Source organism: Rhinolophus sinicus, linkage group LG09, assembly GCF_036562045.2.
Source record: "Rhinolophus sinicus isolate RSC01 linkage group LG09, ASM3656204v1, whole genome shotgun sequence".
Lineage (NCBI taxonomy): Eukaryota > Metazoa > Chordata > Mammalia > Chiroptera > Rhinolophidae > Rhinolophus > Rhinolophus sinicus.
The window spans coordinates 18,891,674-18,905,561 of record NC_133758.1 but is presented as its reverse complement, the minus strand read 5'-3'; the positions used below and the strand labels follow the sequence as shown (position 1 = coordinate 18,905,561).

The 13,888-nt window shown below is 50.7% G+C and overlaps 1 protein-coding gene across 4 annotated transcripts in view; it reads left to right on the top strand.

The window, feature by feature from the left end:
• MAPK4 (mitogen-activated protein kinase 4) overlaps nucleotides 1-13,433 on the top strand; it is a 137,863-nt gene extending 124,430 nt beyond the window's left edge. For 3 of the 4 annotated variants that reach the window (XM_019721748.2, XM_074339972.1, XM_019721742.2), the window contains exons 3-6: nucleotides 3,801-3,945; nucleotides 5,405-5,566; nucleotides 7,979-8,180; nucleotides 10,578-13,433. In XM_019721748.2, the coding sequence (XP_019577307.1) occupies nucleotides 3,801-3,945; nucleotides 5,405-5,566; nucleotides 7,979-8,180; nucleotides 10,578-11,280 (1,212 nt within the window). In that variant the 3' untranslated portion in view covers nucleotides 11,281-13,433. The remainder of the gene's footprint in view (nucleotides 1-3,800; nucleotides 3,946-5,404; nucleotides 5,567-7,978; nucleotides 8,181-10,577) is intronic. The other variant, XR_012498749.1, reaches the window with a different exon arrangement.
• Nucleotides 13,434-13,888: the final 455 nt, after the last annotated feature.

The following is a 13,888-nucleotide window of genomic DNA, read 5'->3' as shown; positions in this document are numbered from 1 at the left end:
CAGGTGAAGTAGGAGTTTATTGGGTCATGCCTTCCCCCCTAGCCTTCTAACCCCCAGACCTACGAGATCAGGCTCAGGGTGGAGGCATAGAGAGGGCAAGCTACACAGAGCGGGAGCCAGCTGAGTGCTGGCTCGCCCGAGCAGCACTTCGGTGCCCACCCTTCTGGGGGTGAGTTTGAGCGAGGCTTCTTGAATGCCCTGGCAGGCAGCTGGGACTGACTCTGCACTACCCTGCTCCCTCTGCAAAGAGAATGCTCAGAGCTTTAATGACACCTTCCCTCTAGATCTATTAAGGGCCCCTAATTACCCTCTTCCCAGGGCAGCTGCTGCTAGATCATTTCCCATTGAAGTTTTCAAAGTCCAAGCCTCCCCTTGGCTGTACTGGACTCCAGAAGTACAGCAAGATGGGCTGGTTGGTGGAAATGCTGAGAAACCCTTAAAAGCCACTGTAACAGGGTCTGGATAAGAAACGCTATCCAACTGCCTCCCAGTGGCACCTCCAGAGCCAGCTTCTCACTGGGAACACCAAGGGACAGGGTGGCAGGAGGAAAGGGACACCTGGGAAAGGGAAATTCCAGTCTTGCCTCTTGCATGCTGAGAGAAGGCCACAGAGAATGACAGAATGTTGGCATCGTGTCTCCTCAGAGCAGTGATGCCTTGCGGCCCACAAGACGATGCACCACGCGTGTGTCCTGTCCCACCCAGTTCTTCCTCTGTCAGCCTGTGGATGGGTAAACCCCCTGGAGACCAGGTCTGATCACTGAGGACAGGGTCCTCCACATACAAATGGATCTGAAACTATCCTCTCTGCAGTCTCAGGCAGGAAAGCCATGTGAGGACTTCTGTGCAGCCAACATACTTACTGATGTATGAGCCCTTCTGATAAAATTGAGTCTCCACTCCGGGGTATTCTTTAAAGAATTTTTTTTATTCTAGAAAATTCTGACTTTCGCCCCATCCACTCGACGGAAACTCCTCTCTTGAATTTAAATCACCAGTGTCATGTTTTGTGCCCCCGTGCCTCTTCCACCCAGACACCCAGGGCTCCTCTCAGCAGAGAGTAGGACCCTGGGCTCCCGTGTCTGCCCCACCCATCCATGAAGGGAGCCACCCCTGTGTTCCCGTCCCCTCTCCCCCAGGGCTCCTCTTGATTCAGAGCCTGGCAGAAGACATTTCCCAGATTCTCTGTCCTGTGGCTTCTGAAACACATCAGTAAATCCCCTTTATGTGTCCAAAGGGCTTGAGAGACAAGTAAGCATAGGGAAGCGGCTAGTAGTTCACAAAAATCCAGCAGATTCTTGGTTTTCATTTAAAGGTAAGAAAGCGCCAGGGGTTAACTTTCTCAGCTGCCATCATGGCCAGGCTCATCGTGCTGGCCCAGATGCAGCCTTGCCCAAACAAACATCTTTCTTTCACTTTCAGGGCAGGTGTTTCAGAAGGCAGCCCCCCACTTGTTTTCAGCTCTCAGATGCTGCAGATAGGCAGGTCCCTAAAGGACTGCTCATTTACATATCAAGGAAAACTTACCTTAAGTCACCTCCCCTCTGGGTGATCTCGGCTTTAGTCTTCCTCCGACAGTCTCAGCCTCTGACTGGAAAAGAAATCATACCATTCTTTATTTATAACCCACCCACCCAGAAGTGATGTTCTACAGTTTGGCTTCTCTCTGTAATTTTTAGAATTAAACTTCAACCCCTAACAAACTTCTGTATATACAACACTGTGGATGAGTTCTAGATGCATTATGCTAAGTGGAGGAATTTAGACTCGAAAGGCTACATACTGTGATTCCATTTACATGATATTCTGAACCTGGCAAAACTAGAGAGACAGAAAACAGTGGTTCCTAGGGAGCTGGGCTGGGGGTGGGTGACAAGAAGGGGACACGGAATTGTTCGCGATGATGAAATTGTTATATTATCTTGATCGTGCCCGTGGTTACGCTTTTGTCAAAACTCATAGAACTGTACACTAAAAAGGGTGAATTTTACTATATGTAAATTATACCTCAATTTCTTATTCATTCATTCAACAGCGTTTATGGAACACTTCCTAGGAGACAGACTTGGGGCTAAGCAATGAGGAAAATGGGCATTAGGGGCATGTAGTCTAATGGTCCGGAAAGTGGGAGACTTCAGTGAAGTAAAGAAACAGTAACAAAACGGGGACTCTGGAGCTCCTGGGAGGGGCACCCAACCTCATCCCAAGGAGTCAGGAAGCTGCTGAGAGGAAGCATCCTGAGTGACTCAGCCAGGTAGGGGAGTAGAGGTGAGAACTTCCATCCATGGAATAGACACATGCAGAGGCTCACAAGAGAGAGAAGGAGGGGTACATTTAAAACATTGTAAGGAGTTCATTTTGGTGGGAGCATTGAGGCTGGAGAATAGTCATTTCTGGCTAAGAGGTGTTTTTCTCTTTTCCTCCTTCCAGTTTGAGGCCCTACGCTGAAGAAATATGTGCTACGGAAGAGAGAAAATTGCTGTCATAATTTAGGGCTCTCAAAAGGTTTTAACCACTTAATAAATCTTTGATCAACAAAGGGAGAGATTTCGGATTAATTGATCAAAAACTCCTGAGTATTTGGGCTTCCTAACTTTTCATCTGTTCTAACCTGGGTCTGTGATGCTTTACACATCAGTAAAAAGGAAAATTCGAATGCTAAAGGGGGAATGACATCAGCAGATCACAAGACCATCCCTAGAACCTCACATTGGATCCCCTCTGTCTGAATTGTTTCTTTGAATCCCAAATGGGTCTATTTTCTCACTTTAGAGAGACGGTGCAGGTATTCCAAATGGACATTTCCCAGGTTTCACTCTGGGGCCAGCTTTCTGAATTAGGTAGAGAACTATTTCCAAATTGCCTTGTTGACCCTTGAACAACGTGGGTTTGAATTGTGTGGGTCCACTTACACGCCGAGTTTTCAATTGACTCTCACTGTTGCAGTTCAAACCTGCGTTGTTCAAGGGTCAACTATATGCAGAGGGCCAACTTAAGTCATACGTGAATTTTCAATTGTGTGGTGGTCAGCACCGCTAATCGCCACATTGTTCAAGGGTCAACTGTAGTTTCCTATCTGTGCTAAAATACCTCTATGTCATCACTGTATCTCTTAGAGGGAATTCCATCCCAGACCACAAATCTTTGAGCAGTGGCTGAAATCAGCTAGAACATCTATCCCCCAAAAGACATTCTGTACAACTCCCAGAACCCTCTGGGCCAACCAAAGCTGTGTGCACCCTGCCATTTAGGGCTGCTTTCCTATGCCCTTCATCTGCATCCATCATGAAGCTGGCCTTATCCATTCTCAGCAGAGGCTTGGCATCTGGTATTGTAGCCCCATTAATTCTAACCATCAGCACCAAAGCAACTGTCTTGATTTCACATCTCTATTTCTGAGATTCAGTCACTGGATAAATAAAATTCCAGTGTCTGAGCATTACTCTGTTGGTGGTGATAATAAACTAGAGTATGGTTCCCATTTATGTGTTTTACTAGATGAGGGCAGATTTGTTTTGCGTAGTTACATCAAGTTGGATGGGAAATTACTCCTTCTAAAATATTGGTATCCTGCATCCCTTTCTACACAGGAGAATCCCACCAAGGTTTTGAACCCCACAAACAAGCCTGAGCCCCCTTAACCAGGCCTCTGTTCCCTAATACTCCTTCCAGATCAACAGGAAAGGATCAAGGTGAAAGGATCCTGAAAGGGGTCCTGTGTCCAGGTGAAGAGAAAGAGACGTGGGAGGGAGGGAATCTGCGCCTGACTAATCAATGGAACCGGGAATTTCACCTTCCAGGGTTATCTGTCAGAAGGCTTGGTAACGAAGTGGTACCGCTCACCGCGTCTGCTCCTGTCGCCTAACAACTACACCAAAGCCATCGACATGTGGGCTGCCGGCTGCATCCTGGCCGAGATGCTCACAGGAAGAATGCTCTTTGCAGGTAAGTCACTAACCATGCCACCTTCCTTCTCTGCTGACATTGTTCCAGAAAAAGAGAGGACCGAGTGCAAAAAACCACACTAATCACAAAATATGCTAGCCTTTCTCTTTGAAATAACCTCAGCACTATTTGGAGGCACCTTACTAGCATTTTAAGCAAAATGTTAGGGAGGCTAAAAATAACATTTTGAGGACAGAACTTTCAAAATCGAGTAACCACTTGTATTCAAACACATTGAGATTTGAAAACACCTACCCTACACTTTTCAGCCCCTTTCTTTCTCTGCTGTCCCTGCCATTGTGAGCAGTCTATCTGGAGTGCTCATTTGAAGAGGGGACCCCCCAAGGGGCACCCAGAGTTCCTGAAATGACCCTCCAAGAGCCCACGATAGAGAGAGATCGGAGGAACTCCTTGAGAGCAGACCGTGATGCTGTAGGCACTCTCTGGGTTGGTCTTCACAGCATTCGCATATGCTTAGTGCCACAAAGGGCATCGTGAGGGGTGGGGATACAGAACAGCCCCCTCCTGGGCCACCGGCTTCTGGCAGACTGGAATCCCATGAGAATCAGGGATAAGGGGTGGGCCCTCTGTGCAGCGGGATGAGTTAGGGGACTCCTTGAGGAAGGAGAGGCTTGGGTGAGGATTCAACCTGGTAGAGCTGGGTGGAAAGTCTACTCATACAAGAGGAAAAATGGAAGTAATTAAAGTACGAGTGGCCTGGCGGTCAGAGCGGCACAGCAAGGAGACAGCCCTGACCACACCGGCAGTGCCAAAGCTCTGACACAGAGCTCAGTGGTTGGCTGGGTGTAGAAGACGAGATGAGTTTCTGACATGCTTCAAGTCTGATGCTTCTTCCAGATGAGCGTGGTATTCATTCCCAGCATCCAGCACGATGCCTGGCAGGGAGAAAGTGCTCAATAGATAATTATTTGTTGAATGAATAATTCTTGACTCCATCCTAGTCCACAGACCCAGCATAGCCTGTCTTCCTCGTGCCCGAAGGAGCCCAGAGGCACTGTGCTCAAGACACATCCCAAACCCAATTTGTTATTCCTGACTTTTTTTTTTTGGAATCCTAATTGGAAACCAAAAGATAAGACTCATTCCTAACCTTAAAATCACTTCCTTCCCCAACCTAGTAAGGTAGCAGAGAGGCATATGGGAAAGAGCATTTAGAAAGCCTTGGACCAAGCTGTTCCTGTCACTTTGGTGCTGACTGACTTGGTGTATAACAGACTACTCCATTCCAGAGGCAGAGACAATTGACAAAGCCAAGCCCCAGAGATGGCAAGCAACTTGCCCATAGTCACACAACAAATTAGTGGCAGAGTGAAGACCAGAGTTAGGGCCCCTGGCTCCCAGCCCAGTGCTGCTCCCAGGCCACCTGGAGCTGCTTTGGGGCTTCCACACATCCAGTCACTTGGGCAGCACAGTGACCCTCCGGTGTTTGCGTCCCCAGGAGCTCACGAGCTGGAGCAGATGCAGCTCATCCTGGAGACCATCCCTGTGATCCGGGAGGAGGACAAGGACGAGCTGCTCAAGGTGATGCCTTCCTTCGTCAACAGCACCTGGGAGGTGAAGAGGCCACTGCGCAAGCTGCTCCCCGAGGTGAACAGTGAAGGTACCTGAGCCTGACCGCCAGGCCAGCATCTGGAGGCTGCTCTCTGGCATCACCGTGGGGGCGGGAGCAGGTGGTCTCCTTCCAAAAGGACCAAACATAATCCCTAGACAATAAGTGTTTATGACTTAAGCTAAAGCCAGTGCCATAGCAGGTCAACCTGAAATCTCCAGGCCAACCCAGCTAGCAGTGTATTCACTGCTGACCTTAAGTCCAGACTAAGTGGGGGAGTCTGGGGGCGGGCTCTGCCCAGGACCCAGGCTGTCAGAAGGGCTGCCATCTTCAACACATAGCTCTCAGAGTCCCCTGGACACCAGCTTCCAGCTGACGCCAGGGGAAGAGATTGCAGAGACTCTTGCAGGAGGTTTTCATGGGTCAGGCCTGGAAATGGGTGGTGTGCTCATCACTTCCACCCCCGTTCCATTGGCCCCAGTCACACAGCCACACACATCTAACTGCAGGGGAGGCTGGGAGACATATGCCAGTTGTGTGCCAGGTGGAGAGGGGGCTTGCGTGGGACATGACTTTTGCCTTGAAGCATGAGAGGGGCAGTCATGGAGAAGAAAGGACAACACCCTGATGTGGGGGGACCAGAGGGCAGAGCAAGGCTAGGGTAGAGGTTAAAGGGGGCAGATTTAGGTTTGATGTAAGGAAGGGCTTTCTAATATTTGGGCTTCCCAGAAGCATCTGGGCACCTGCTAGGGGACCAGCTGTCAGGGAGATGAAAGAGAAGACTCACATTCTTGTTAGCCTCAGTGCAATGCCCGTTGGGATTGGCACGTTCCCACTTCAGGGTTTGCTGGGTCGTTTTTTAATCTTGATGCTAATGGTGATGATGCCTGCCGTTTAACGCTTTAACTCTCCATTTCCTTGTCAAAAGATCTAGGGTCATAGACAGGGCTGACGGAGGGGCCGGAGGCCCAAAGAGGCCAAGCCTTGGCTCGCCCAGCCTGGAGCTGGGCTGTGCACTGCAGCGCCTGGTCCTTCCCCGTCCCGGGAGTCTGCGAGGCTGATCCCCTCTCAGGTCTGCAGCCCTGGCTCAGAAGCATCCCCCTGAGCCCCAGAACGTTTGGGGCGATCAGAGCTAATGCTGCTGAACTGATCTTTCTGTCTAGTGTTACAAAGCAGCCACGTGTCCTCCAGGGAGGCCAGTGACCTTCAGATTCCTTCGATTTCCTGAATCATTGATGGATTTTCCTGCAAAGACATCCAGGGCAGGTGTGAGGGGCAGGGGAATAGTAGAGGCCGAGGCCCACCCAGGAGCCCCTCCCAGGGGACAGCAGCCTGGGCCTGGAGCTGCATTCCTGTCTTTGCACGTGGGCTGTAACGTGATTAGCCAACTCATGATTTAAGTGGATCCTCCAGCGCTGAGGAGTAATACAAACCTCCAGGCTAGACCTTGCCCTGAGATAACCCAGGGCTGAGCTCATAAGGCAGCTGGGTACCCCTACCCTGCTCAGGAAAACGGGCACCAGTAGCTGTGCCCAGGGCATACCCATAACACCCTAGTGAAATTTTAATATACGTTCGTGCTGGTTGGCAAATACCTACTGTACAAGTTTCTGAGTGCCCCTCCGTGTCCCCAGGTTCCAGATGCTAGGACCTCCCCTTGGTCTAACCCTAAAGGGTTACTGCCTGGCACAGTAAGCGCAGTATCAGCCTGGTGGTGAAATATTTTGAAGCTTAAGCCTGCCTTTATTTGTCAGACCTCCAGGGACAACATATGGTAGAAAGAGTCCTGGTCTCAAAGTGGGAGCGCAGAGCTGTCAGACCCTATCCCCCCCGCCCCACCTCCACTGACCCTTCCCACAGAGGCTTTTTACTGCTGGCCCTGAGGGGAGCAGGCTCCCCTGCCCACCCCAGCCAGACTCACTGGAGACAAATGGTAGCAGGTATAGAGATACCTCAGCTCCTTCCACAAGCGGGGCCAGCTCTGCGGCGTGTCCCATGCTGACTCCTGGAGGACCCCAGTGGAACTGAGCCCCAGGTGCCCTCAGGAGACACCTGCTCATTGGCACAGCCTCTACTGGCTTCGTCCCCCTTCCCTCCCAATGTGCTTCCCGGGATCGCTACCACATAGCTACCTACACTCCATTCCTTGTCTCTGGAGAAATCCAGCCTGAGGCAAAGTTCTAGATCCGGACCTCCTGCCACCAACCATGACTTTGAGCAAGTCCCTTCCCCCTTTCTACCCCACCTCAGGTATCTGTTACTTCATTGGTGACTGCAAAAAATCAGCATCTGCTCTGGATTTGTCACTGGGTGATGGTGAGGATCATAAGAAAGAAAATGGCTAAAAACCTTTTCACAAACGGAAAAGTACAAACAGCAGGGAACATCACCATGTTAAGGGGTCTCTTTCTCAGCGTGTCAGGGGCAACAAATGACCATCATGTGCCGTTCTGCTCCCCACAGCCATCGATTTTCTGGAGAAGATCTTGACCTTTAACCCCATGGATCGCCTAACAGCCGAGATGGGGCTGCAGCACCCCTACATGAGCCCGTACTCGTGCCCCGAGGATGAGCCCACCTCACAACACCCCTTCCGCATCGAGGATGAGATTGATGACATCCTGCTGATGGCCGCCAACCAGAGCCAGCTCTCCAACTGGGACAGGTGCAGTTCCAGAAAGTTCCAGCCCTGGAGTCTAGCGCCCACATTCCCATCCTCCCATTTCTATTTTGCCTCTGATCTTCCATGACCTTTCCTCTCTCTCCCACATTGTATAGGCCAGGAGCGCTTTCCCCAACTTACCTTTCTGCCTTTCTCCTGTCCCGATACTCCCAGTAGAAGACGAGCCGTGTCTTGTGTGGGGGGGTCAGGGGCCTTCCCCTATGTAACAGCTACCATCAGCTTTCCTCCCCACCCTGCATTTACTGAACACAGGGCTCACTACACTATTCAGCAAGCATTTCATGAGCACCCACTGTTGGAGCTGACTTCTAGTAGGCTGGGAATTGGCCCTAGAAAAGTAAATTGCAGCAATACAAGACAAGGAAGCAATGCGAAATTACCACTACACAACACATCCGTGTGGTTCATGCTAGGAGATTCATACTTCCTAAGACTGTCATTAGGGGAGGTGGCATTATTGTTATTGCCTGTTGGCACACAAGGAAGCCACAGCTCAGAGAGGTTAGAGATGGGTACTGTGTCACACAGCTGATACCTGGCCCACGTGGGGTCCTCCCCAATCTGCATCCATGTCAGACACTGCTAAGCCATCACAGGACTGTTTCCTGCTAAACTGGGCTGGGCCTCAGAATCCTTCTCAACACAGTGTGCCCAGGTGTCACCACCAACGATTCAGAGTTGGGCAGAAGATACTTTTTTAGCCAATCTCCACATAGGCACGTAATGATCTCTTAGGTCCCTTCCTAGTCTGATGTGCTTAGATCAGGCAGCTAAACATTTAGGTATCACCATTGCCATTCCTGGGAGGGACAGCTAGCTAATAGCACCTCCATTTAGAAATAAAGTCAGGTGCTTACCAGCTAGGACTCCAAGGGGCTTAAGTGGGAGCCCCACTGTTGTGTGAATGTGACAGCTAGTTACATAAGTGACAGATGAGCAATTTCTCCTTTTCTGTCATTTGACATTTGATGGCTTTCAGATTAAGGAGGCGCTCAGGGAGGGTCAGGGCAAAACGTTGCTATTTTTGGACAGGCTCATTGGTGTGTCATTGGTGATTGTTGTTATCAAGAGTTGCCAGCAAATGGAGATGAATGAAAACTCACTCTTCTGCCGCCTCCCACCCCTTGTGCTTGGCCTGCCCTTGACTATGGTCCCTGCATCCCCTCTCTCTCCACTCCACAGTATTTGGGGACTCAGTGAGGTTCATCCCACGCTTATCATGGCTGCGGCATGGAGTTGGTGCAGGGTTTCTTTGGCGACTGCCCGTTTACTCTGACCACTTCTAAACCTGATGCACCTCTGCTCCCGACCTTTCCCATCACACCTGCATGCAGGAGGGGGACAACAAAGGCGAGGGCACACCCTGTCCTGCCGGAAGGGTCAAACTGCTTAACCTCTGGATACAAGTGGCCCCCTGTTACGTAAACAGTTGGTTGCTGGTTGATGCCTCTTCTGGGCTCCCTGCCTTCCCCTGCACCTCCCCCCTGCCCCGAAAGGTTCTTCGTAGAACACCTGGCCCAGGGAAGGGAGGGCTCAGCCTGAGCTGACGGCTGGCCCTCCTGCCCTCCTGCCTGTCATTTGCTCTTGGCTGGGTGACTTCGCTCTCTACTAACAGTGGAGGAAAGTTGACAGAAGACAGAATTCCAAGGATCTTCTGAGGTGTCTGCAATCTTTCCACGGGCCACCTGCTCTGCTTCTCTGTGCGAGCTGCAGGCATCCAGCCAGACCCACTAGGGCAGCAGTTCTCAGCCCTGTCAGTATCTTAGAACCACCTGGGGAGGTTTTAAAACCGTGCTGATGGGGGCCCCATCCTAGATCTACTGACTCAGAACTAGGGGTGTAGGGCAGGCATAGAATTTTATTTTTAATCCCCTCAGGTGATTCTACTCTGAGCCAGGGCTAAGAAGCACTCATTGGAGCCCTGCAGCTCAAAGTGTGGTCCCTGGGCCAGCAGCATGGACATTATGTGGGAGCCTGTTAGAACGGCAGACCCCAGCTCAGATCTACTACTAGCTCAAGATCTGCATTTGAACAAGGTGCCCCGGTGATTTACCGGCACATCAGAGTTTGAGGAGCACTGCATAGGTCCAGCCACTAGAAAGTAAATTCCATGAAAACAGGGATTTTGTTTTGTCCACTGCTGTGCCTGGTAATGCCTAGAACAGCGCCTGGCACATAGTAGGTATTCAAGGACTATTTGGAAGGTGTTGAATGAATATAAAAGAATACAAGGGTTAAGCGAATCAGACCCCCTACCTGAGCGCTGGAGGCCAGCCATTATCTTGTCTCATCACCCACCCTCCCACCTTGGGGGGTGATGGCAGGAGCTGGAGGGACTGGGCCAGGGGTCCAACTACCATTCTGTCTGTACCATCGCAGGTACCCTGTGAGCCTGTCATCAGACCTAGAGTGGCGGCCAGACCGGTGCCAGGACCCGAACGAGGTGCAGCGCGACCCGCGCGCGGGCTCGGCGCCGCTGGCGGAGGACGTGCAGGTGGACCCGCGCAAGGACTCACACAGCAGCTCCGAGCGCTTCTTGGAGCAGTCGCACTCGTCCATGGAGCGCGCCTTCGAGGCGGACTACGGACACTCCTGCGACTACAAGGTGGGGTCTCCGTCCTACCTGGACAAGCTGCTGTGGCGCGACAATAAGCCGCACCACTACTCAGAGCCCAAGCTCATCCTGGACCTGTCGCACTGGAAGCAGGCTGCTGGCGCGGCCCCCACCGCTGCCGTGGCGACGGACGCCGGAGCCCGGGAGGACGAGCCCGCCAGCCTCTTCCTGGAGATCGCGCAGTGGGTCAAGAGCACGCAGGGCGGCCTGGAGCGCACCAGCCCGCCTCCCCAGGGTCCTGAACGCGGCCTGTCTGCCTCTCCGCCCCGCTGTCCAGCCCCCCGCGACGGCGACGGAGGCGCTAGCCCCCAGTTCGACCTGGATGTGTTCATCTCCCGCGCCCTGAAGCTCTGCACCAAGCCTGAGGATCTGCCAGAAAATAAACTGGGCGACCTCAATGGCACGTGCATCTCCGAGCACCCTGGGGATCTCGTGCAGACGGAGGCCTTCTCCAAAGAAAGGTGGTGAGGGTGTAGGGGGCACTCCAACAACCCCCCCACCGCGCCCCAGCGGGAGGCCACCCGAGAAAGCCAGGCCTGGCAGGAGGAGGCCACCGGCCTGGCACCTCCACCACCCCATCCACCCCTCTCTGCTCCATGGGGGTTAGCAGAACGCAGGAAGGATCCGAGGAGAGGAACGGCCATTTCTTAAACTGCCTTAATAACTAGCCTTTAATCTCTGGGAGCGGGTTTGAACAGGAGCCTAATTTGGGGGTTGATCACTTTCCCAGCGAAGAGGAGGTCCTTGCGTTTTATGAGTGGTGGCCTGCAGGAAAGAAACGTGTCTCAGACAGCAGTCTGCAGGCCCTGCCTGTGTGGCTGGGCGCTGAGGAATCTTGCAGGCATGGTGTTGAAATCAGTCTGGCTCAACTAACCTCAGCTGACAGATGACGAAGGACAGCGAGACTCAGAGAAGCAGAATCTAGCCAGTGTCAGAGCAAGCCTTGAACCCTAGTCTCCCTGCCCCTGGCTGTCTGTCTACTCTATACCGTGTGTCCCCTAAAATAAGAGGGAGCGGGACCATCAGCTCTAATGCATCTTTTGGAGCACAACTTAATATAAGACTGGGTCTTATATAATACAATATAATTTAAGACCAGGTCTTTAATATAATGTAATGTAATATAATATAATATAATATCGGGTCTTATATAAGACTGGGTCTTATATTAATTTTTGCTCCAAAAGACGCATTAGAGCTGATGGTCCGGCTAGGTCTTATTTTCGGGGAAACATGGTAATGTCTTCCTCTGCTGGGATCATACTGGTTTTTCAGTCAGAAAACAGTCCAAGAGGTGTCTTCCGTGTCCATCACTATCTGACCCATTCGACGATGTTCCTTTATTCAGAGCAATGTTTCTTGTTTTCCCAAATTGGAAACTGAGCCAGTTTCTTTCCCCTAGTCACCAAGCATATTTTTTTCTGGCTCCTCAAGTACATAAGTATTCTCATTTGCCATGACCCTGTATTTGCCTCACGCCTGCCTGGTCTGAAATCTTTGTTGCAGATCAGACCAATTTGAGGTCTGTGGGTAAAAGAACTCATTCGCCCAGGCTTGTGTCCACACCGCCTCCAGAACTCCCTATGCACTTTTCCTGACACATGCGCAGACACAGACACAACCCTAGTTCCCAAGGGGATGTCATACACGGGTAAGTTTGAATACAGCCATTCCGTGAATCCCTCCAGCCCCTCCTCCTCCCCACCCAATGAGGTACCCACCATATAGCACGTGGGACCCATCAGGCTTTATTAATCTGTCCTTGATTTTGGTCATCTTCTTGGCCCTGGCAAAGAGCAGGCCCTACAGAAATGCATTAGAGAGCAAGTGGCTTAGGGAATAAGGAATCCAGAAAGGTAGAAGATGTGAAAGGTGGGGTGTCAATATCAAGGGCCCTTAGGGGTCAGGCAGCAGCATGGGGACCCCACAGCAAAGGAAGGGACTCAAGGCAACCATGCCCCTCCTAGTTTAGGCCAGGATGTGTTTGGAGCATACACAGAGATGTGCTCACACAGAGCCTAGGGTACTGGTGTGTGGGTACAGCAGCCCCTCGGCAAAAGTATGGTCCAGGCCCCTGGAATGCTGTGCCATTTCCACCACTGGTGTGCAGCTCCACCCCCGCCCCTAGCACGCCCAAAGATACCCACAGGAAGTCTAGCCACTCTGAGCAGAGGTCCCCCCAGTGTTCGTCTTGGCTATGTTCACCCTCACCTTGACAGCACCTTAAATCTAATCAGCTAACTAGAACTTGTACATTGGAAGCTGCAACACATTAGAAACTTATATTTAAAAACAGAATTAATCACACTGACCAATTTTTAAATGGAACGTATGTAAATATGAAGTATTTGGTTTGGGTTGTTTTCTTTTTCTTTCTTTCTTTCTTTTCTTTTTTTTTTTTTTTTAAGAAAAGGAAATGTACACCACTCTTCATGTGCCATTTGTCCTCAGAGGGCAGCTTCCCTTTTTTGGTAAAGGAACAAGCTGCTGACCTTGATCAGAAGTTCATATGTAATTATTATTACAGAGGAATTGTTATTACTACTCATGTTTTAAAAAATCTGTTAAGCATTATTAAACTTGATCAGGACCGGCCAAATAAAGTTTTATTGGAACATGGACTCATTTTTTCATTTATATATTATCTGATCCTGTCTGGCAATGGTTGATTCATCAGATCCTGCCTGGCTTCCCCCTGTACCCATAAAAGCCAGTGTTTGAGGGTTGCAGTTGGAGGGGAGGGAAGAGGAGAATCTACACAGATTGGTAATCAGGAAAGTGATTCCAGAATCATTTAGGTCAGGCTTAGTGTTTATCCTATAGATTTCAAACCGTATCTAAGAGCCAATGCTAAACCTTCTGACCAAGTTTCAACTGTTCCTCCAGTCACTATAAAAGGTGCCAATATCACGAGAGTTGGGGTAGCCAGCCACCCAAAAATACCTACCTGAGCCATACTTCAGACGCCTGAGATTTCACCCATCTGAAGTTCACCCTTTTGTAACACCTGTATCAAAGCATTAGCCTAAGCTTCATTCATTATTCAACAAATATAGACAATAGAGAGGGTTTAATT